Consider the following 21,135-nt stretch of genomic DNA (forward strand, 5'->3'; position numbering starts at 1 on the left):
AAAAGATAGTTGGCAAATTGCTTGGTTTTTAAGATGTGTAGCGAAGCCTACTTTTTTGATATAGTGGTGGGCATGCCACAGGGCCATGTATCAAACACCTTAAAACATTAGCGTCATGCTAGGTTAGCATATTAGCTGAAGAAAAACAACATGATCCTCCTTACGCCTCTCAGGTCTGTAGCCGAATGATGGATGGTTGCAGAAGTCCATTTTAAGATGTGTAGCGAAGCCTACTTTTTCTATATAGTGGTGGGCATGCCACAGGGCCATGTATCAAACACCTTAAAAAGTTGGATAGGAGAATACAATCATTAGCGTCATGCTAGGTTAGCATATTAGCTGAAGAAAAACAACATGATCCTCCTTACGCCTCTCAGGTCTGTAGCTGACTGATGGACAGTTGGCAGAAGTCCATTTTAAGATGTGTAGCGAAGCCTACTTTTTTGTATTCCCCGATGCTGTCCCCAGCTAGGGGCGGGGTAGAGGCCATGTTGTGTCATGCGGATGGTGTCGTTCCATTTTCCCCCACGTTTGGTGCCCACAAACATTGTCTGAGGACACACGCTAATGTTAGCACATCATTAAAACGTCAATCTCGTCCCAGACACCTGTCGGAGGTTCAAGCCCTGCAGGCGTCCCAGAAGCGGGAGATGGAAGAGCTGTACGAGAAGATGGGGAAAGCCCCCCCGCCAGGCATCGTGTCCCCTGCCGCCATGTTGTCAGGCCGCCAGCGCCGTCTTTCCAAGGGCACGAGCGGTTACCCTCCATCCCGTAGGAACAGCCTGCAGCGCTTGGATGTGCTGCCACTCCAAGGTGGCCACACTAGTACGATATCTCAGTGTTGCTATGATATGCTGTGATGTAGAATCCAGCGTTTACATCCGTGCGTGGAATTTCCGCTGCATTTATTTCCAGGCATCATCAGAAGGAACTCTCTGGGAGGAAGCAGCAGCAGCTCCCAGGACAAACCCAACAAAGGCGTCACGTTCGCCACGGACATCAGTCGAATGGTGGGCGTCGTTGTCCATGCATGTCAACTTCCTGTCCCTTTTCACGCCATTGCCCTCACTCATCTTCTCTCCTTCCCTAGTAAGACAGTCTCAGCATCCGCCGCTGAACAGCCGGACTACCTCATCTGAAGCCAAGGCCGCGGCCGTCCGAGCCCTCCGAGACCTCGCCAACATGGTCGCCCAAGCACAGAAGACCAACTGTAATATAAAGAGGATATTTACTCAACATAATAATATGAAATTTCCTAATAATAATATTAATGACACCAGCCATCTAGATTTATTTTTGTGGTAAAACACGGCTGAAGATGACGAGTTGAAAGGCCTTCTCACCGAAATATCCAACATGATGTAATCATTGTTTATAGTTATGTTTATAATAAATATATAATGTATGTAATGACACAGTCGTCACTCGCAATAGCGCGTTTGATTGTTGCTCCCTCTCTCCCTCTCTATATTGCAGTTTCTTAGACAGAATAAATGATGGCTGTTTGAGGTAGCCTGGTCTATTGTGTTGTGTCGGTCATGAACGAACGGGTCAAAAGAACTAATTTTTTTTATGTGAACGCCCATAAAATACCCGTTCAGTTGCAAATGCAAAGTCAACTTTGATTGCCTGGACCTCGTTCATTTCGTTCACAAAAAAGAACTAGTTCTTTTGACCCGTTCGTTCTTGACCGACACACCACGAGTCATCACGTGTTGTTGCGCTGTTGAGTCTGAACGAACGTGAACATGAGTGAACGGACTGACTCGACACGGCTGACCGATGTATGCACAGGGGGAGATCACAGGCTAACGACAAATTGACCGAAATGAACGGATCTTTTTACTGAATGAACTGGAATGTTCCGGTTCACTGAAATGAACGGTTTTACTCACTACTACTGGCCTATGATTCGTTACAACATTTTTAAATACAAGCTATATGTAGTATTGTCTTCATTAGGCGGCAGTAGTGACACAAAACACGTCACCATAACACTGCATGAAGTCATGAAGTAACGAGGAAGTGAAAATACGTTCTCTTTAAGTGGTAAGTGTTTGGCTTCTTAACTTTAGAAGAAATAAATTCGAGGCTAACCTGTTAGCTTGTTAGCTCCCTAGCTTGCCGCCTTCTTGAGTGATGCGCAATGTACGAACAAGGTGACAATATGTGTGTTACTTTATGGACTCAGGGTTCTAAAAGCCATATTTAGTACGAAAATACTCAATTTCTTAACTATGAATCTTGCCTCCCGGTCAGGTCTGCAACCAATTAACGGCTATAAACGAGGGACGACTGTATCCATAGCATTTTTAGCTTCACTGCCCCTCTTCCTGATTGGCTGGAAGCTATCACATGGTTCCCTGCCTTATAAGGGGTTACAGCTTGTGCAATATCGACCAAAATATGAGGGAACTGTCATAAAATAATCATGTCTATGTTGTGATTTATAATATGAATAATCCTCCCATGCTGATTGTACATGTGTATTAAGTAGTAGAGTGCATTTATAGACTGTTTACACCCTTGGATAGCTCAGCATCTCTTCTCTCATTCAAAAAGAAACATATATATGTATACATATATTCTATAAAGTGACTTTATTAGATGAAGCACCTCATGCACTTTAGCAAATCTTTTCCTTTCACGCATTTTGGTCAAACTGTGTTCACTCCAGGAAGTTGCATCTTCGTTTAAATGGAGAATGTTATTGCACACATGCCTTATTGAATATCCACAACACACACTGGACAGTGAATGCACCACAAGGATAATACAGTGGATCCCCGTGGATTATTGAGTATGAAAATACTTTAATATATAAAATGTCAATGTTTCATAAGATATTACTTTTCATTCAGAAATATTGTATAAATAAGCGACTCACACTTTTTTTTTGGCGGTCCTTAAAATGCACCACAGTTCATCCGCGTCATTATGAGGCCCCGCAACCAGTCCAGAGTGTATCCGGCCTCTTGTCCAAAGTCAGCGGGGATAAGCTCCAGCATACCCCCTTGGCCCTAGAGAGGACAAGCGGCGTACAAAGTGGATGGATGGACGTGAGGCATTTTTAGGAATTCCACCTGGATTGTGTCACAAGTGAACAACAGCAATTAAAGACACAACAGCGGTTCTCTGAACAGTCACTTTTTTTTGCAAATGTTGATCCAAAATCAACATCAAGCTGGCAGGAGGATTTGGAGAGAGAGGAGTGAGACATGTTTGAAAAGTGGACATTTTTATCAAATTACTCGTGGTGGTTGAAAGTGGGGATCTACTGTATATTCAAAAGCAAGCATTGCATTTCTCCCAAAAATAAAGAATGTAAATGTCTCTTGTTTTGCTATATGATGAATCTGTGCCTTTCTTCCTCTTCTCCAGGGTCTTATTTGTAATTTCTACTCTGCTAGACTGGATGTTTCTTCTAGTCAATTCCTCAGATTATAAATAAAGACTGTTTAATAAATGCGTATCCTTTATTTAATAAATCACATAAATAGTTACAACATTTTGCATCATTGCTATTGAAGGTCACTTCAGATTTCTGCATGTTGACATTTCACATCTATAATGGAATTCTTCTGAAGTCATTCCAGACCTTTTATTTGTTTTGGCCTGCAATTGTGTCCCATCAAGTCCACTTGGACAACAATCCCATCACAAGTGAAGCCAAGGAAGAGACCAGCGGCGTGTTGGGGCAGAGAGGCCGGCCGTGGTGTCAGCAGTGGCGGGCGTGTCTGCAGAAGGTCCACCGTGCATCAGTTGGCACCCGTCTTTGGCACTCTTGTACGCTTGGCCTCCTCATCCAGCTCTTCCATGACACGGTCCTGGGAGACCGAGTAAAATGTGTAGCCGTCTGACAGGCGCAAGCGGTTAAGGGAAGTAAGTGATGCAGGAGTGATGCTGTAGTGATGCAGTCAGATTGTAAACAAATGAAAAATATTGCAAATGCTGCTCATGTCTTTAAAGACAAACAACCACAGTCACCTAGCAAACTAACATTTCGTTCCGCCAACCTGCAGCATTTACCTTGTGGGGGTATTGGGTATTGGTCAATTTCTGGCATTTGAGGCATTTTCCTTTTGCAGTAAACAGATGCATAAAGTGTTGAACATATTAGGAAACGTTTTCCGCACCAATGAAAACAAAAACCAACCATAATAAATAAACAGCACGTTAGTGTACAGCACTTTTGACAATATGTCATCCAACTTTCTACTAACACAATGCTAACATTAGCGTCCCGACTAAAAGACAACCCATTTTCTGTGAAGTCAACAATTTCCACTCGACATATGTCAAATAAGTGTAACTATTTGCGCTATACGTGATAGCAAGGTTAGCTTTGCTAGCCAATGCTAACGATACAACCTTGCTGTGTTGACATTAGCATGAAGGATACATATGCCCATGACGAGGGCTCCAATGGCTACCCCCGTCACCACATTCCGCGTCCTCAACTTCTGCGTCTTCTTCTTCCACTGTTCGAGCTCCACCTGCTTGATGAAGTGCATCTGCTCCTTGGATAGATTCTCCTTGGTGGGGTCTATTCTCGCCGCGAACGGAGCGTCGGACTGCTTGGGCGTCTTGTCCGCCATGTTTGTGCTACGTTCAAACTCGTTTAGCGGGTCTTTTCGCGGACTTTCAAATCATCCAACCAGTGGATGACATCATTTTAACCAACGAAAGGTGGTACCATCCAGTGTGTTGTCAGATCTGTGCTCAGACAATGGAGCTGCAGTAAAACCACTCCGACAGGTGTAAAACCGGAAACGTGTGCAACTACAAAGGCATCCCCGCGTACAAACAGGTGGGATTTCGGTTCCTGTACGGCGACGCCAAAGGAAACAGCGCCATCTTCCGCATATACACGATTCAAACACGTTTCATTCTATTAAAACTAAATACAGTACATGGATGATGATTAATATCGCGTGACAACAATTCACTCACAGTTTTAAAACACGGTGCCGACGGAAGGCAGCAGTTTTATATCGGCGTCCAAATGGCGGAGAATGTGGTTAGTTGTCAAAGCGAGCAGAGTGTTGTGCAGTTCAAGTTTCGCCAGGCCTCCTTTGACGTGCTGACGGACTTTCTTACGAATCTCAACGAGAAAAACAAAGAGAACATCAACAGTTTGTCCACATGCAGCGGAGTCTTCAAAGATAAAAGACTCTTCGGTAAGTCAGTAGCCAAGCTTTTTAATGAGCACACTAACCGCCAAACTGTGAATCCCAGCAGCACTTTCGATGAACTCAATTAATTGTATCTTAATATAAATCGTAATTTTTACTACTGAAATTCACATTTTGTCTTCATCCGGTCAAATACCCCACATAAGGCTTTTTTCTCATTAGAATCTTTTTTGGCATTTTAATTATACCACAGCAGAACCAGTTACCATATTCCCACTGACCTAACATCACCTTCCTTGTCTCAAATAAACAAAAAGTCTTTGTCTCAAAGCTACAAAATCCATTACAAGTAAGATTAAGATTAAGATAATACCACTTTGCTTGCTTATGAACTGTATATTTAGGTGCTTATATAGTGTATACTTGCATGCTTATGTACTGTATACTTAGGTGCTTATACAGTGTATACTTGCATGCTTATGTACTGTATACTTAGGTGCTTATATAGTGTATACTTGCATGCTTATGTCACCTCTAGTTGCAGTGTGTTGAGGTGTTTGAACACTGGCATTCATCACGATGCTGGTATTTGCTGCGTTGCATTCCAGCATATTCAATCAGCTAATAAAGTGCTCCGGAATGACGAGGACCAATCAATAATGATCACTCCGGCGTCTGGGATATTTCCTTCTCGCTTGCTGACATGCTTGTTTTCCAGAATATGCTTTGCTGATATCTCAAGAGCTCCGACTGGACCCGTTGGCCGGCTACCACGCCGTTGAATTACTTCAAAGGTAGGAAAGGCTGGATGGTTTGACCCACCCAACCCCCACCCCGATCCTGTTGGCCGTGTCGAAGGTGTGAAAGTTTTTGTCATCCTGCAGGTTCATGGTCAAGCACATCACACGCTTGCTCAGCACGCCGTCGCCTCAAGGTGCGACCCAGGCCAAGACAGGGAGCCGCGAGGACGCCGTGTTCGAGCACCTGGAGGGGAAGTTCGCCCTGATTGTGTTTTCCTGCGTGCAGCTGGCCAGCAAGCTGTCCCTGCACAGCCACGTAAGACGTTCCACCAACCACATGTCCAAAGTTATTGCGTGGAACCGCTCCTCTCAATGAGCAGCGGGACCTCCAAACAACAAGAGAAAACATATTTCTTTAGCTTTTTATGTTTTTCTCACATCCGTAAAAATTCCAGATCATCGACATCAACACGGCCGTGCGCTTCCTGCGCTCCGTCGGCCTGGACGTCTCCAAGCAGGCTGTCCTGGAATCGGAGCTGATGGTGCTAAAGGGCCTGGAGTTCCAACTGGACGTGCCCAATCCCCTCACATACATGGAAGTCCTCCTGGAGGTTCTCGGTAAACGCACGACGTGTTAACGTGACGGCGAAAAGAGTCCGGCCTGACCGGGAGCTCGTTTGTGCGCAGGCCACAACGAGCCGTCCACCCCTGTGGAGCGCCTGCATCACCTGTGCCGCCACATTCTCCAGCTGGTCAGCCTGCAGCGCCGCGCTCTCTACGACGCCCTGCTGACCGCCACCACGCGGACCTGCGACCCCACCAGGGAGCAGAGGTACGTCCTCCCCCTGCGGGCTTCCCGTAGCGAGCTAAATCGTCCTCTGCACCTTCTAAAAGTCTCATTTAACAAGCAAAATAAAACAAAAAACATGAAAATATTATTTATATTATTTTATTATATTATTAATACAGTGAAGAAAATAAGTATTTGAACACCCTGCTATTTTGCTATTTCTCCCACTTAGAAATCATGGAGGGGTCTGAAATTTTCATCGTAGGTGCATGTCCACTGTGAGAGAGATAAACTAAAAAGAAAAATCCAGAAATCACAATGCATGATTTTTTAACAATTTATTTGTGTGATACAGCTGCAAATAAGTATTTGAACACCTGTGTATCATCTAGAATTCTGACCCTGAAAGACCTGTTAGTCTGCCCATTAGAAGTCCACCTGCACTCCATGTATCATCCTGAATCAGATGCACCTGTTTGAGGTCGTTAGCTGCATAAAGACACCTGTCCACCCCATACAATCAGTAAGACTTTAACTTGTAACATGGCGAAGACCAAAGAGCTGTCCAAAGACACCAGAGACAAAATTGTACACCTCCACAAGGCTGGAAAGGGCTACGGAGCAATTACCAAGCAGCTTGGTGAAAAAAGGTCCACTGTTGGAGCTATCATTAGAAAATGGAAGAAGCTAAACATGACGGTCAATCTCAATCGGAGTGGAGCCCCATGCAAGATATCACCTCGTGGGGTCTCAATGATTCTAAGAAAGGTGAGGAATCAGCCCAGAACTACACGACAGGACTTGGTCAATGACCTGAAAAGAGCTGGGACCACCGTTTCCAAGGTTACTGTAGGTAATACACTAAGACGTCATGATGTGAAATCATGCATGGCACGAAAGGTTCCCCTGCTTAAACCAGCACATGTCAAGGCCCGTCTTAAGTTTGCATAGGACCATTTGGATGATACAGAGGAGTCATGGGAGAAAGTTTTATGGTCAGATGAGACCAAAATAGAACTTTTTGGTCATAATTCCAATAAGCGTGTTTGGAGGAAGAAGAATGAAGAGTACAATCCGAAGAACACCATCCCTACTGTGAAGCATGGGGGTGGTAGCATCATGCTTTGGGGGTGTTTTTCTGCACATGGGACAGGACGAGTGCACTGCATTAAAGAGAGGATGACTGGGGCCGTGTATTGTGAGATTTTGGGGAACAACCTCCTTCCCTCTGTCAGAGCATTGAAGATGGGTCGTGGCTGGGTCTTCCAACACGACAACGACCCGAAGCACACAGCCAGGAAAACCAAGGAGTGGCTCCGTAAGAAGCATATCAAGGTTCTAGCATGGCCCAGCCAGTCTCCAGACCTGAACCCAATCGAAAATCTTTGGAGGGAGCTCAAACTCCGTGTTTCTCAGCGACAGCCCAGAAACCTGACTGATCTAGAGAAGATCTGTGTGGAGGAGTGGGCCAAGATCCCTCCTGCAGTGTGTGCAAACCTGGTGAAAAACTACAGGAAACGTTTGACCTCTGTAATAGCAAACAAAGGCTACTGTACCAAATATTAACATTCATTTTCTCAGGTGTTCAAATACTTATTTGCAGCTGTATCACACAAATAAATTGTTAAAAAATCATGCATTGTGATTTCTGGATTTTTCTTTTTAGTTTATCTCTCTCACAGTGGACATGCACCTACGATGAAAATTTCAGACCCCTCCATGATTTCTAAGTGGGAGAAATAGCAAAATAGCAGGGTGTTCAAATACTTACTTTCTTCACTGTATAAAAATATTGTACAAGAAGAATCAAGTCATAAAGAAAACTAAAAAATAAAAACAAGAATAAATTCATCAAGAAGAATAAAGAAAACTAAAAAATAAAAACAAGAATAAATTCATCAATATATTCTAAATAAATTAATTTCTAATTACTTCTAATGAGTGTCAGTTTTACGAGAATAAAAATAATACAAATTTAGTTTTAGAATAAAATTATACAAATTTTTTTCAAGTTGTAATATTTTGAAGAAAAATTGGAAAAAAAATGGTTGGTGAAAAAGTTATAATGATATAATATGTGTTGCTGTATCAAATATATAGGAGATTTTCCATGAGCCAAACAAACAAACCGCCATCAAAGACTGCTGCTTGACTCTGGTGACGTCACAGTTACAATTTGTCGGCCCTAACCGGGTACACTTACCACCCTCTAGTGACCAAAGCAAGTACTGCACATAAAATCACAGTCAAACGTTGAATTTTGGCTCCAAAACTCACTTGTCTCATCAAAAATGATTTTGTTTTGATAAAGAATAAACTATAAAGGTTGTCATGGACTTAAAATGCACTTTCTGTGCCGACAAGTAAACAATTAAACACAATTAAACGACAATTAAACTCACAACCTGCGAACACCAGAGAGAAGTTTGTGGCGGTGACCGAAGACTGCATGCTCCTGGCGGTTGGCGTCATCGCTGTGGCGACCTTCATCCTTCACGTCAGAGAATGGGAGCAGGTGAGATGACCTGGAATATAAAAATAAAGCAAAACAACAATATAATAGTGACTTGTGTTTATTTGTTGTCAGGTGACGGAGGAGCTCAGCCACATCACCGGGATTTCTACGAGAAGCATCGGCGATTTTGCCCGCGCGGCGCTCACCATTGTTGTCGCAGGCCCTCAGACGCCGACTAGATAAGTTTAGTCTCTCCTTCTACTGTGTGTGTGTGTGTGTGTGTGTGTACACTTTAGTACACTAGCGCTTTGCAGAACAGGAAGTAAAAAGAAACTCTCCCAATGCTAACGTTATGTCTTATTTATGTCTTACCATGTCTACTATATTAGGTCATAGTAGTTTGAAGGTGACTATAGGGGTGTTATTTCATGGCTAGAGGGCTCTAACCTTATATTTTATGCCCGATACGTCTTACTTACGTCTGCTGTATTGGGTAATAGGAGTTTAAAGGTGACTATAGGTTTCATTTAAAGTCATTTAAATTACAAAAAGTATCAATAAATAAATTCCTTGAAGTATAAAAAAATACATGTTACATGTCACATAAATGTTTGTACAAAATTTAAAAACGAAAATGACTTAAAAGTGTCAAAAATAATAAATATGAATACAAAACTTACAGGTAAATGTAAAAAATAATGAATTAAGAATGAAAAAGCCTTTAAATAAGTGTAAAATAATATAGTTTTTTTAATTAAAAATTGGTGACTTAATGCATTGCAAAAAATAAAAATGACTTAAATGTGTAGAAAAAAATAATATGGCTTAATAAAAATGAAAAACCTATTACATGAATTTGTAAAAATGAATAAAAATGACGTGAAAAATAAATAAAAAAATATATATACTAAAATAAAAATGACTTAAATAATAGTGAGTCGCAACTTAATGACAAGTTGAAAATGTGGGCCCCAGGTTGAGGCCATTTGAGCACCCCTGACCTGACATATGGAGTATAAAAATGTGTATCGACAGGAAATTTTCAAATCTAAAAGAGGGCGTATGTATGTAGTATACAGTTTGTACGATCAACAAGAAACAACAACGGTACAAACGCGAGCAAATGTGCAAAAATAGAAGGTAGATGCAAAAGCCCAAATCCTGAAAAATGTCCTCCAGGTGGTCTCTCTCCACTGTGGAGAACCGGTGAAGTGTCTTTACTCCATTAGTTCCAGCTTCTCTCACCGGCTTGATGCGACCGGTGGCGCCTCCTCGTTCGCCTCCCTTTGCACCTGCACAATTTGCACGGAGAAACTCCATGACAGGATTCCAGCAGAGTCCCGAGATCACGAAACCACCCAATCAAAGTAACACATTGAAGTGTCGGCGGGGTCAAAGGAGTGATAATTAATCACGATGCTTCGCCCTGCCGTCAATTTGCGCCTTTGTTGGAGACGAAGGCGCTAGTAGATTGACAGATTGTTTCCCCACATGGCACGTTTCCATGACGATGGCAACCTACGGCCGCGTCATGGCTGACATGAATGTTTCATCACCGCCAACATTTAGTGCTCCCGTTTGGAGGTCAAGGTCTCACCTTTTGATGAGGCCCGCTAGCAAAGCCTCCCCTAGCAACTGTTGCCGTGCATGATGGCTGCACTCATGACCAAGTACTTTGCCATCCTGCCAGCGTAATACTGCAGTCAAATACTATTAGAAGTATTTCAGAACTTATATAGGTGCCCATTCAGTGAGGTTATGTTGTGTGTGTGTGGTTACCACGGTGACCGATCGCCGCCTCATCCATCACACACGCACACACCGCATGAGCAATCCCGTTTCCAGGGCTTCCTTAAGGTATTTCTCATTACCATCTGCAAAGTACTCACACGTCCTGCACTTGAAGTATCGCTGCAGACTAAAGGTTATTTTTAGCCACAAGCTGAATTGTGCGTGACGGAGGACGTCGTCCAGCAAATATCCCTGAGAGATCTGACCTCTGCGATGTACTTTAAAGCCAGGGTGTTATATCCTGTATACTTAAAAACCAAACAGTATTATTGTACAGTAGGTGACAAGGCATCAGTGTAGTGGCCATTTTAGACCATTGCACACAGAATAATGTGTCATACGGCGATATAGACATGGAACCTACCAAAAGAAAGATTACATTTTTGTCTTTCATCCCAAAAAATACAATAGTTTCTACTTTTTCCCGTTCTTTAGTAATCAAAATATCAGTTCCCTGCTGTTCAGTGTGTTTTTACATGATCAAATGTGGCCGGTTTTTTTTTTGCTCTGGTGCTCCAACTGACATCTATTAGTGTGCAGTTGCAGCATCGCCTCTTTTTGCCTGTTGCCCTTACATTGCACTTTTTTTGCTATTTTTTTTTCCATTTTATACAATTATTTTAATGATATTCTTTTAAAAACAAAAAATCTCATAGTATTCCGATTTTATCCCCAAATATTTTGACTTCATTTTGTAATATTTACTTTTTCCTACATATGTCAACCTCATGCTTCTAAAATTTCTATATTTTTGGTCTGTTTTTACTATTAATGTTGTAAAATTTTAACTTTTTTCTTGAAAGATTACCAATTTTTGGGATGTTCTAACTCCCCATATTTTGTCTATTCTTGCAAAATGACTGCTCTTTATTTCAATTGTTAGTGTTTTTTTGTACTATTTACCATTTTTTGTGTGATATTTAGTAATATAATGGTACACAAACACATGTGCACACATTTTGTGTGTAAGAAACAAAATATGTAGCGATACCGAAGCACATTACGTCTCCCCAAACTGGTTCAGTCATGGTTTTATGCCTGATTGTTTTTGCCGTTTTTATTTATTAGCCTTCAGCGGCTAAAGATGGAAATTAGCCACTGGTGATATAATATTGCATATTTCCACAAAAGTCTCTGTGTTTGTTAAATAAATATTGTAAATCTACAATGTCTGTATTTTAGATGTAAATGTACCGTGTATGAATATATTACATTTTTAATCTCAATGTGAGGGACAAAGCCACACCGAATTCAATCAACTCGCTATCTAAACATCATTTTCTATTTTGAACCTTCAACCTGCTCTGCCAAAGTCCCAATGTGTGTGTTTGTGTGAGTGTATTTTAATTAGAAGCCGTATTGCAGCATCTGGAATATTCTACGCGTGACTGATGGATCTCTAATTGTATTGACGGAGGAGGAGGAGGTGACGGGGGGGCGACCCTCTATCATCTCAGACGCCAAAGATGGGGGAGGAGGATCCAATTGTGATTGACACGCAGCGTGTTTGCCATTAATAACGATGAAGGATTTGGGTATTTGCATCATACGTAATTCAGCAGGGCCACTTTACACGCACACAGTGTTTCATTCTTTCATTGTCTTTTGGCCTTTCAGCTTCCAGTGGCTCGTCAGGGAATCCTACAAGTCGGAGAGCAGAAGAGCAGAAGGTAAGGCCTGTTGTTGTTTTCAAATTTACCTCCATAAATTAAGTTAAAATAAATTAAAGTAAAATAAAATATATTTTTTAAATAAATGTATAACATCATTTATTAAATTTATTAAATACATTTAGTAATAAAATAAAATTTAAGTTAAAAGTGCAAAGTTCTAAGTCATATATTTCATCCATAAATTAAGTTAAAATAAATGTAAGTAAAAATAAAATAATAAAATTATTTTTCTTAAATAAATTTATTAAATACATTTATTAAATACATTTAGTAATAAAATAAATTTAAAGTTCTAAGTGCTAAGTTCTAAGTCATATATTTCATCTCATACTGAAGATTTGAGTGGGGGAAAATGTAAACAATTCAAAATATTCAGTGGCTGAATACAGGTGGAACGATCTTGACTCTAGCAATTCTAACTGAATAAAGTTCGTAATCCTGAATAAACTCGTCGTGTTGTCCAGGCTGGCGGTTTTGTCGTTTTGTTTTGAAATTGTGGCGTTTGGCGTTCCCGGTGTGTGCTTTTGTTTCGAAGGGCGCCACCGGAAGTGGCGGCGGTGATTGCCTTGCGCTGACGCCTCGAGAGGGAGGCAGGTCTCCACCGCACCATGTTGTCGCGGCGCTGCGTGGCACTGCTCGCCCGGGACTCCTCGTGAGGGACTGCGCACATGAGCCACGCATGGCCCGGCTCCTGGCTCAGTCGGCGGGGGTGAGGTAGCTGCCAAGGCCGGAGAGGCGAGCGTTTTACTCCGCTAGTACCCCCACTACCACCACCACCACCACCAGCAGCAGAAGCAACCTCCCATGGGTGTCGCTGCTTCCGCCGGGAGCGTCTTCACTCGGCCCGCATGCAGCCGCGTCGTGCAGTGCGGCAATCTGCAGAGTGGCAGGGCTCCGGCCGGTCTGGAGCGGTCGAGTTGTTCCGGACGCGCCGATGTGATGGCAGAGTTCAGCTGCAAAACCAACATCCAAGGGTAGCAAAGCCCTGGTAGGAGGTACAGGTAAGAGACGTTTTTATCATGCAACTTCTGTACACGTACCATAGGGTGGGTACAATAGTATGTGTTTCTTGTTTGGATCTGTGTTACTAACTGCCAAACATGCTAGTTAAGCCAACAACAACCCCCCCTTGGACCCCCAGTGGTGTTTATTGAGGTAGAGCCTTTGAAGATAATGACAAGCACATTTGAATTGAGTCTGCCAACATGAGTTCCCATGACTTTTCCCATCTGGAATTGTTGCTTTTGTGTGATTTTGTAAATCATTCCAGAAACAGCAACTTGAGTGTAATGTATGGTGAATCCCACCTTGCGTGGAAGCGCGCGCGCGCGTGTGTGTGTGTGTGACCTACATTTATCACATGTAATCCAAAGGGAAAGGGATACGGGGTTTGCCCACCCACCCACACAAAAAAGGCCCGATATGGAAGAAGCTGTTGTTACTTGTTGAGTGGCTGCAGGCCAACACGGAGCCTTATTATCTGACATCTGCTCCTTCCGGACTCACACTTAATAGCACGTTTGGACAAAGGCTGCTAATCAGCCTAATGGCATCGGGGGGCAACACTTAGTTCTTACCATCATCTAACGAGATGCGTGTCAGCTGTCGTTCAGGTTTTACATTTGGATGGGACCATTTGTAAAAATGGGTAAAAGCTGCCACTTGTCGTGCAAGAATGTATTTTTGGTAGCATTGGGAGCGGCGTGGCCCCCGTGGCGGCAATAAAGCAGCCATCAGAAAAAGTAGGTCTGCGGCGAGAAGGCGGCCTTGCCGGTGATGCTCTGCTGTCAGCTCAGCAGATAAAACACAGTCGGCCTCAAAGCGTCCTCTGATCACATCATGTGTTGGTTTTAACCCCCCCCCTCCCCACACACACCTCTTTTCCATTGTACTGGTTTTCCTCTCCCTAGTCAGCCTGAAAGTTGTTATCTGTTCTTCTCCTCGCAGTGGCGGGGCGAGGCCAAGGCCTGGTTTTCCACCAGCCAGACCAACGTGAACCTATTGAGGTTGTCTTATGTAACATTCATGCATTCATTTTCTACCGCTTATCCTCGGGGGCCACCCTGGACTGGTGGCCGGCCAATCCCAGTGCACGTATAGACAAGCAACCATTCTTCGGGCGAGCCAGCCAATCCCAGGGCACGTATAGACAGGCAACCATTCTTCGGGCGAGCCAGCCAATCCCAGGTCACATATAGACAGGCAACCATTTTTCGGGCGAGCCAGACAATCCCAGGGCACGTATAGACAGGCAACCATTCTTCGGGCGAGCCAGCCAATCCCAGGTCACATATAGACAGGCAACCATTTTTCGGGCGAGCCAGCCAATCACAGGGCACGTATAGACAGGCAACCATTCTTCGGGCGAGCCAGCCAATCCCAGGGCACATATAGACAGACAACCATTCTTCGGGCGAGTTAATGTAGCTTGGTCGATATGTAGATCGTTTTATCACAGTGTTGCGTCACCATCTGTGTTGTTTTAGTTGGACTTTTTATGCCTAGTTTTGTGCTCTTATTTTGTAAGGACAGTGCAAATAACAACAAAAAAAACAAATGGGAGGAAATGAGCATGGCTGAAGGCGGAGGAGAAGCATAGCCGAGCGACTCAACCATATATTAGCCTCCCAGTCCAAAACATAACCAGCGACTGGACTTGAAAGTCATCCTGTTTTTTCCCGGAGAAGGACACGGATGAAAACATGGCGAGCCAGTTGGAGTTTCTCCAGGAATGGGACGTAGATGAGAAGAACTACTGACAGCGCAGCTAATGTTGTGAAAGCTGTTGCCCTCGACAACCGGAATAGACTGGCTTGCTTTGGACACTCATTCACAACATTTGGCTGTACTGTCTGCCCTCCCTTGTATAAAGTGGATATTTATATATATTTGGCTGGCTCGCCCGAAGACAGCTGGGATAGGCTCCAGCATCGCCGCGACGTTTGTGAGGACAAGCGGTAGAAAATGAATGAATGCATGAATGAAATTGTCCATAGGTATGAATGTGAGTGGGAATGGTGCTTTTGTTTGTCTACATGTGCCCTGGGATTGGCTGGCTCACCCGAAGACAGCTGGGATAGTGAGGATAATCGGTAGGAAATGAATGAATATATTTTATTCATATCGTGATCATATCGCCCAACTGTAACTGGTCTGGCATGCATATTACACAGGGATCATTGTTTGTAGGTGCCCCCCCCCGCCACCCACACAAAGAAAACCCCTAACCATGAAAGCTATTAGTCCACATTAGCTGTATTAGTGTACATTATTAGTGTATATCGTTGAACACATTCTATAGCGCATTTTCTCTGCCGTTCATTAGCAAGTGACACCTGCTGCTTTACTGCAGGCTGCAGGAAGAGGACATTGTTAAAAACACGGAAGTCTAACCGACGTCCATAAAAGCAGCACGGCCATAAACTTTCTCTTTGTCTCAGACGGGAGAAAAAAAAAAAAGCCCTAAAAAGCCGAAAGCTGAGAGGAATGCAGGGAAGCGCTGATTGAATCAGGCAGCGGGTGCTTCAGTGGGGCCTGATTAGAATCCTTCATCATCCCAAAAACACATGATGAATAAAATGATGACGCAGCAAAAGTTCCAACTACTTGAAAGTTGAACATGTGCCGGGAATGAAGATGTTCCTTTGTGAGCGTGATGTTGACGTGTCACGAACACCGCCGCAGACGCTCCACAACAAATTCATGCTTTATTTCCAAAAGAAAGAAGAAAAAAAAGCCAAAGTGGAAAAAGGTGCTCTTCTGGAGGCTGTTTTGTGCTTCACGTCCATGTTGTTGTCTGTTTCTCATCACACAAATCTATTTTAAGAGCAGCGTCGGATCAGAGCGCGTCGCCGTTTCCGCCTGCTTCAATACGAGCGAGAACAAAGCGACGAACAGCTGGAGTCGCCGAGACCGAGTTAGACTTGGCTGGCATGCGTTTGTACGTAACAACTGTCAACTCCTCGCTCTGTCACAGATGACATTTAAATGCGCTTCTGTGTCTTCTTCTCCCCACAAGACAGTTATGACATTTGAAGTCACCCGTTAAAGCGCCACCTCCATTTTTGATATTGATTCTTTCCAAACGTATGAAAACCAAAACTTTTTCTCCATAGAATATTATGTACAGTAAATACGTTTTTATGTGAGGTTGGGGCTACGCTCGAACTAAAGGAGTCCGAAGGAGTCCTCTACACTTCCTGAGCCCCCACAACTTGGACCCTGATAAACGGGGAAAAAATTTAATGGAAATAAATGGAATAAATCCACATTTTAATATTAATAGAGCCCTACAGGCATGAAATAACACCCCTATAGTCACCTTTACATTCTTTTTTTTTTAACCTACTGGCTATTGTCTCATCATTGTTACATTAATGACATCTAGTGGTAGTGTAGAATTATGCAGTAATATATAATATTACAATGACATAACAAAACATATATACCTTAACATACTGTATACATGGTAATGGTTTAATTTCATTTGAACATGCATCAGATTCCAATTGAGTGCATCCCATAATCAGTTCCCAGTTCCACATGTCCAAAAGGAGTAGGAAGAAGCAAAGCTTATTAAATCCTACCCCTCCATCTGGTACTTTTACAATCACTAATTGTTACATTTGTTCACTTCCTGCCTTTTTAATATAATTTGTTTTTTAATTATTAATTTTTAAAAAATATTTAGAAATTTTTATTATTTTTTAGAATTTTTTATTATTTTTTATTTTATTAAATTTTTTGAATTGGCTCATCGTTGTGCATTGTTTGAGGTCCTGACTCAATCCATTCCATAGTTTGATTCCACATACTGATTCCACATATATGTACCTTAACACATCAAAAAACAAAAAAGATGAAACAGGATAACACATAATATAACATAACATAAAACAAAACACAACACGTATAACAACATAAAATATACCATAACATAAAATGAAATGTGTAGTAGTGTGCCATGCTTATGGTAAAACATAACAAAACGGTAAACATGGACGTTGTTGTCGTGTAAAACAGAAGAGCGTCTCTGCGTGTTTGAGGAGTAACGATAATAACTCTGAGGTAAATTCCTGCTTTGCCGTGTCAACAACACAACAACGGCGGAACGAGAGCACAGCTGCCGTCTCAAGTTATCCCGTGGAAGAAACACAAGAAGTGTTCGACGTGCTAATTCTGACCTCCATGTTGTTGCTTGAGATGCACAGGAAGTCACCGCTACCCGTTTCGCTATGTTTTACATACCCGACTGCTTCTTTCACCCCCCCCCGCCCGTCTTAATGAAATAATCCCTTTTCCCCCGAGCGGCGCGGGCGTTCTACATGCAGTCTTTTAGGCTGCATCCAATCAGTCGGAGTCTCCAGACCGGCCCCCGGGGGCCCTGTTAGCTTATTAGGCAGCTGCTGGACTCGGGCCCAGCTGCTGCATCGTGGTCCAGGACTAGCTTGAAGGTCCTTGCTGTGATGTCAACAACTTTGTATTGTTGAGCCACTGGTAACCTTTGTCACCCCCCCGGCCGCCCCCAACCCCAGTATCCACCAACATCTGTCACAATTAGCAGATTGCTGTTACGTGTCCAGGAGACTGAGCAGTAAATAAATTGACTTAGCACCTCCCCCTCCTCCTCGTCCTCCTGGGCCGCGTCCGCACACTCGTGCTCTGTCACGTCTCTAAATGGACGCCCTGTTCCCGCTCAGACGCGACCTCGCCGCCGCCGTGCGCTGAGAACTGACTGGCATTCACGGGTTAACTGATTTACAATTTGCCAGCCATGTTTCTGCTGCGCGTCGGAGGACAAGCCAAGTCGTTGTTAGCGAACACAGCTGCTTCGCTCGGCTTGGCGGGCGCTGTGGGCGTGGCGGACGGGCGTGGGACAAAAAAAGTGGACGTACAAATAGTCCGCCCCGGTCTCCCAATAAACAGTAGTCTGTGATCATGCTGGTGGTTTTGGACGCTTGTGTTTAGTCCGGGTCTGTTTTCACAGGTTTGACCTTGTTCCTCTGCACAGGGATATAATGTGACTCGATTTAATCAGGATTAATCACATGTTGTCCATAGTTAACTTATAATTAACAGCAATTAATCAGATAGAAAAAAAACATACATAAGTTGCACTGGAGTATAAGTCGCATTTTTTGCGGGTAATTTATTTTACGTGGCCGTGCTGGAGCCTATCCCAGCTGTCTTCGGGCATGCATGCTTTGGAACGTGGGCGGAAGCCGGAGTGCCCGGAGTAACTTATGAATGATGCAAACCACTGGCTGCCATGCGCCCGCCACGATGCTACGTGGCAAAGCACTCTTCCCGCCAGGCCGAGGCGGTTTCCCCGAGCCCGTGCACACTTAGGAAAGCAAGAGTCGTGCAGATGAAAACGCAACGTTTTAAACTCCACCCCCCCGCCCCCCAAACCCTTCACCCGCCTCGTGGTTTCGGGAAGTCATCACGTGGATAAAACTTGCCAAAAGACGCCCTCTCGCCTTTTGGCGACCGTGCTCTCGGAGAAAGCGAGATCGCGCTAGCGTTAGGACACAACGCGACACAGACTGCCAAGCGATATTCCCATGATGCCTCACTCCTTATGACTTGTAATGAAAATGGGCTCCAGGGGACGCGGCTAATCCGAGGCGGCACGCTCGAGCCGTATCTCGTTCTCCACGCTAGAAACACTCGGGGCCCCGAGGGGGGCGGCTTTGCCACGTTTCATCAACACAGAATAAGATGGCGTTAGCGGTCAAAGTAGCCACATGGAAAGCAGCTAGCGTGCCACAATGGCGCTTATACAGCTGGGTTGGTTTCAGCTAAGACTTATGATTATTATGATTATGATATTATTTATCCTATCAAAGGGTTGTTTCCTATTGTTCAAAGAATGGAAGGAAAGATTAGGTTCCGTGTTGTGGTTCCTTGGTTACGGGATTACTTTGGATTCAATGTCGTCCATCTGTAAAGTCCAACGTCTACTTATTCATTGGCAGCTCGTGGCTTCCTTCCTTCCTTCCTTTCCTCCTTCCTTGCTTTCTTCCTTCCTTGCTTGCTTGCTTCCTTCCTTGCTTGCTTGCTTCCTTCCTTCCTTGCTTGCTTCCTTCCTTCCTTGCTTCATTCCTTCCTCGCTTGCTTTCTTCTTCCTTTGCTTTCTTCTTCCCTTGCTTTCTTCCTCGCTTGCTTGCTTCCTTGCTTGCTTCCTTGCTTGCTTCCTTGCTTGCTTCCTTGCTTCGTTGCTTCCTTCCTTCCTTGCTTCCTTGCTTCCTTGATCCCTTGATCCCTTCCTTCCTTCCTTGTTCCCTTCCTCCCTTGCTTGCTTGATTCTTTCCTTCCCTGCTTCCTTCCTTCCTTCTTTCCTTCCTTGATTTCTTCCTTTCCTGCTTCCTTCCTTCCATCCCTGCTTCCTTCCTTGCTTGCTTGATTCCTTCCTTCCCTGCTCCCTTGCTTCCTTCCTTCCTTCCCTGCTTCCTTCCTTCCTTGCTTGTTTGATAAATAGGCTTTTAACATTACTAGAGCCCTCTAGACATGAAATAACAGCCCTATAGTTGCCTGTACACTCCTATTACCCAACAAAGTGGGCATAAGAGAAAATAAGACATTTTGAGTTGGAGGTGGACATGAAGCGACGTCTGGGTTTCGGTGTTGAGTTTTAGCCTGGCGTGGGTCACGGCCACAAGACTGGACTGTGGAATAAACTCGGAATAAAACGTGTCTGCAATACTCGACAATATGTAGGAGAGGGAGTATGTTTGGGCTGCAGTTATGAGCCAAGTGGGACTTCACCGTGTTGGTTGCATCATTTGTCTGGTGTCATTCCTGGCCTTTTAGTGGTCGTAACGTAGCCCATAAAGGAGACTCTGGTCCACAATATCTGGACTTTATGTTGGAAGACACACAATGGAACTCAAACGTGTTCTGCTGCTGAGTCGTGGCCTTGCTGACCCGTTAGGCTGCCATGACAACCTTGACTAATGTTTTTCTGCTTCTTATTTTTTCTAATGTATCAACTTTGGCTGCACGTCAATAAAACCTTCAGGAGACAAAATACCTTTTTTTTCAAAGGATTTAAATATATTCACTTTATACAATATGCCATTTACTTACTTTCCAATCCTACAATGGCTCTATTGAATTACTCACCCAAGCCCCCCCCCCGGCAGTTTATTTAGACTCCCATCAGTGGCTGCAGCTTAATTAGTGGACTGGATGAAGAGTTCACCCAGAGAGCAATGCGGCACCCTCCAGGAAACACGATGATTGTGTCACCGACGTCTTTGTGCTTCCTCGCTCGCCACACTTCCTAAATTGGTGGAAGTGAAGGACGCCGACACTGGAAGACATTCTTCCACAATCATTTGCAGTCCTGGTAAATGAATGATGAAGGATGAGCGATGAATGATGAACGATGAGCGATGAATGGGCTTTGTTGTTGTCCACATGTCAAAGTAACATTTTACTCTGCTGGAGTATTCGTCTTCACTCCATCCGCTTTTCTTCTCTGGTTTTTGTAGCAAAGACGCAGGATTGACCTGCTTTGCTACACGCTCGCCTTTTTTAGTCGTCTTGC

General features: G+C 43.7%; 4 protein-coding genes across 14 annotated transcripts in view; 3 read left to right on the forward strand and 1 right to left on the reverse strand.

Moving 5' to 3' along the window:
- The window catches only part of wnk4a (WNK lysine deficient protein kinase 4a), a 33,991-nt gene extending 30,518 nt beyond the window's left edge, over window positions 1-3,473 (forward strand). For 3 of the 7 annotated variants that reach the window (XM_058078136.2, XM_078788292.1, XM_078788307.1), the window contains 3 exons: window positions 605-825; window positions 916-1,010; window positions 1,095-3,473. In XM_058078136.2, coding sequence (XP_057934119.2) covers window positions 605-825; window positions 916-1,010; window positions 1,095-1,139 — 361 coding nt within the window. In that variant the 3' untranslated portion in view covers window positions 1,140-3,473. Of the gene's footprint in view, window positions 1-604; window positions 826-915; window positions 1,011-1,090 lie in introns of all 7 variants that reach the window. The other 4 variants (XM_078788299.1, XM_078788320.1, XM_078788302.1 and 1 more) reach the window with 3 other exon arrangements.
- Window positions 3,458-4,787, reverse strand: coa3a (cytochrome C oxidase assembly factor 3a). Its single transcript, XM_058078271.2, has 2 exons — window positions 4,403-4,787; window positions 3,458-3,856 (listed from the first exon to the last, which is right to left on the reverse strand). Exons 1-2 carry the CDS (start codon window positions 4,596-4,598, stop codon window positions 3,759-3,761), a joined length of 294 nt encoding a protein of 97 aa, XP_057934254.2. The 5' UTR covers window positions 4,599-4,787; the 3' UTR covers window positions 3,458-3,758.
- cntd1 (cyclin N-terminal domain containing 1) lies at window positions 4,778-9,397 on the forward strand. The gene is made up of 7 exons (XM_058078246.2): window positions 4,778-5,180; window positions 5,854-5,929; window positions 6,020-6,191; window positions 6,331-6,493; window positions 6,563-6,707; window positions 9,084-9,180; window positions 9,253-9,397. Exons 1-7 carry the CDS (start codon window positions 5,006-5,008, stop codon window positions 9,361-9,363), a joined length of 939 nt encoding a protein of 312 aa, XP_057934229.2. The 5' UTR covers window positions 4,778-5,005; the 3' UTR covers window positions 9,364-9,397.
- A 3,640-nt stretch (window positions 9,398-13,037) lies between these two features.
- Window positions 13,038-21,135, forward strand: part of tanc2b (tetratricopeptide repeat, ankyrin repeat and coiled-coil containing 2b) — an 80,042-nt gene continuing 71,944 nt past the window's right edge. For 2 of the 5 annotated variants that reach the window (XM_058078123.2, XM_078788345.1), the window contains exon 1: window positions 13,039-13,585. The gene's annotated coding sequence lies outside the window, so the exon portion shown is untranslated. Of the gene's footprint in view, window positions 13,586-21,135 lie in introns of all 5 variants that reach the window. The other 3 variants (XM_078788341.1, XM_078788349.1, XM_078788352.1) reach the window with 2 other exon arrangements.

This window comes from Doryrhamphus excisus, linkage group LG2 (assembly GCF_037039965.1).
Source record: "Doryrhamphus excisus strain RoL-2023G ecotype Guam linkage group LG2, RoL_Dexc_Guam_v1.1, whole genome shotgun sequence".
Taxonomy (NCBI): Eukaryota; Metazoa; Chordata; class Actinopteri; order Syngnathiformes; family Syngnathidae; genus Doryrhamphus; species Doryrhamphus excisus.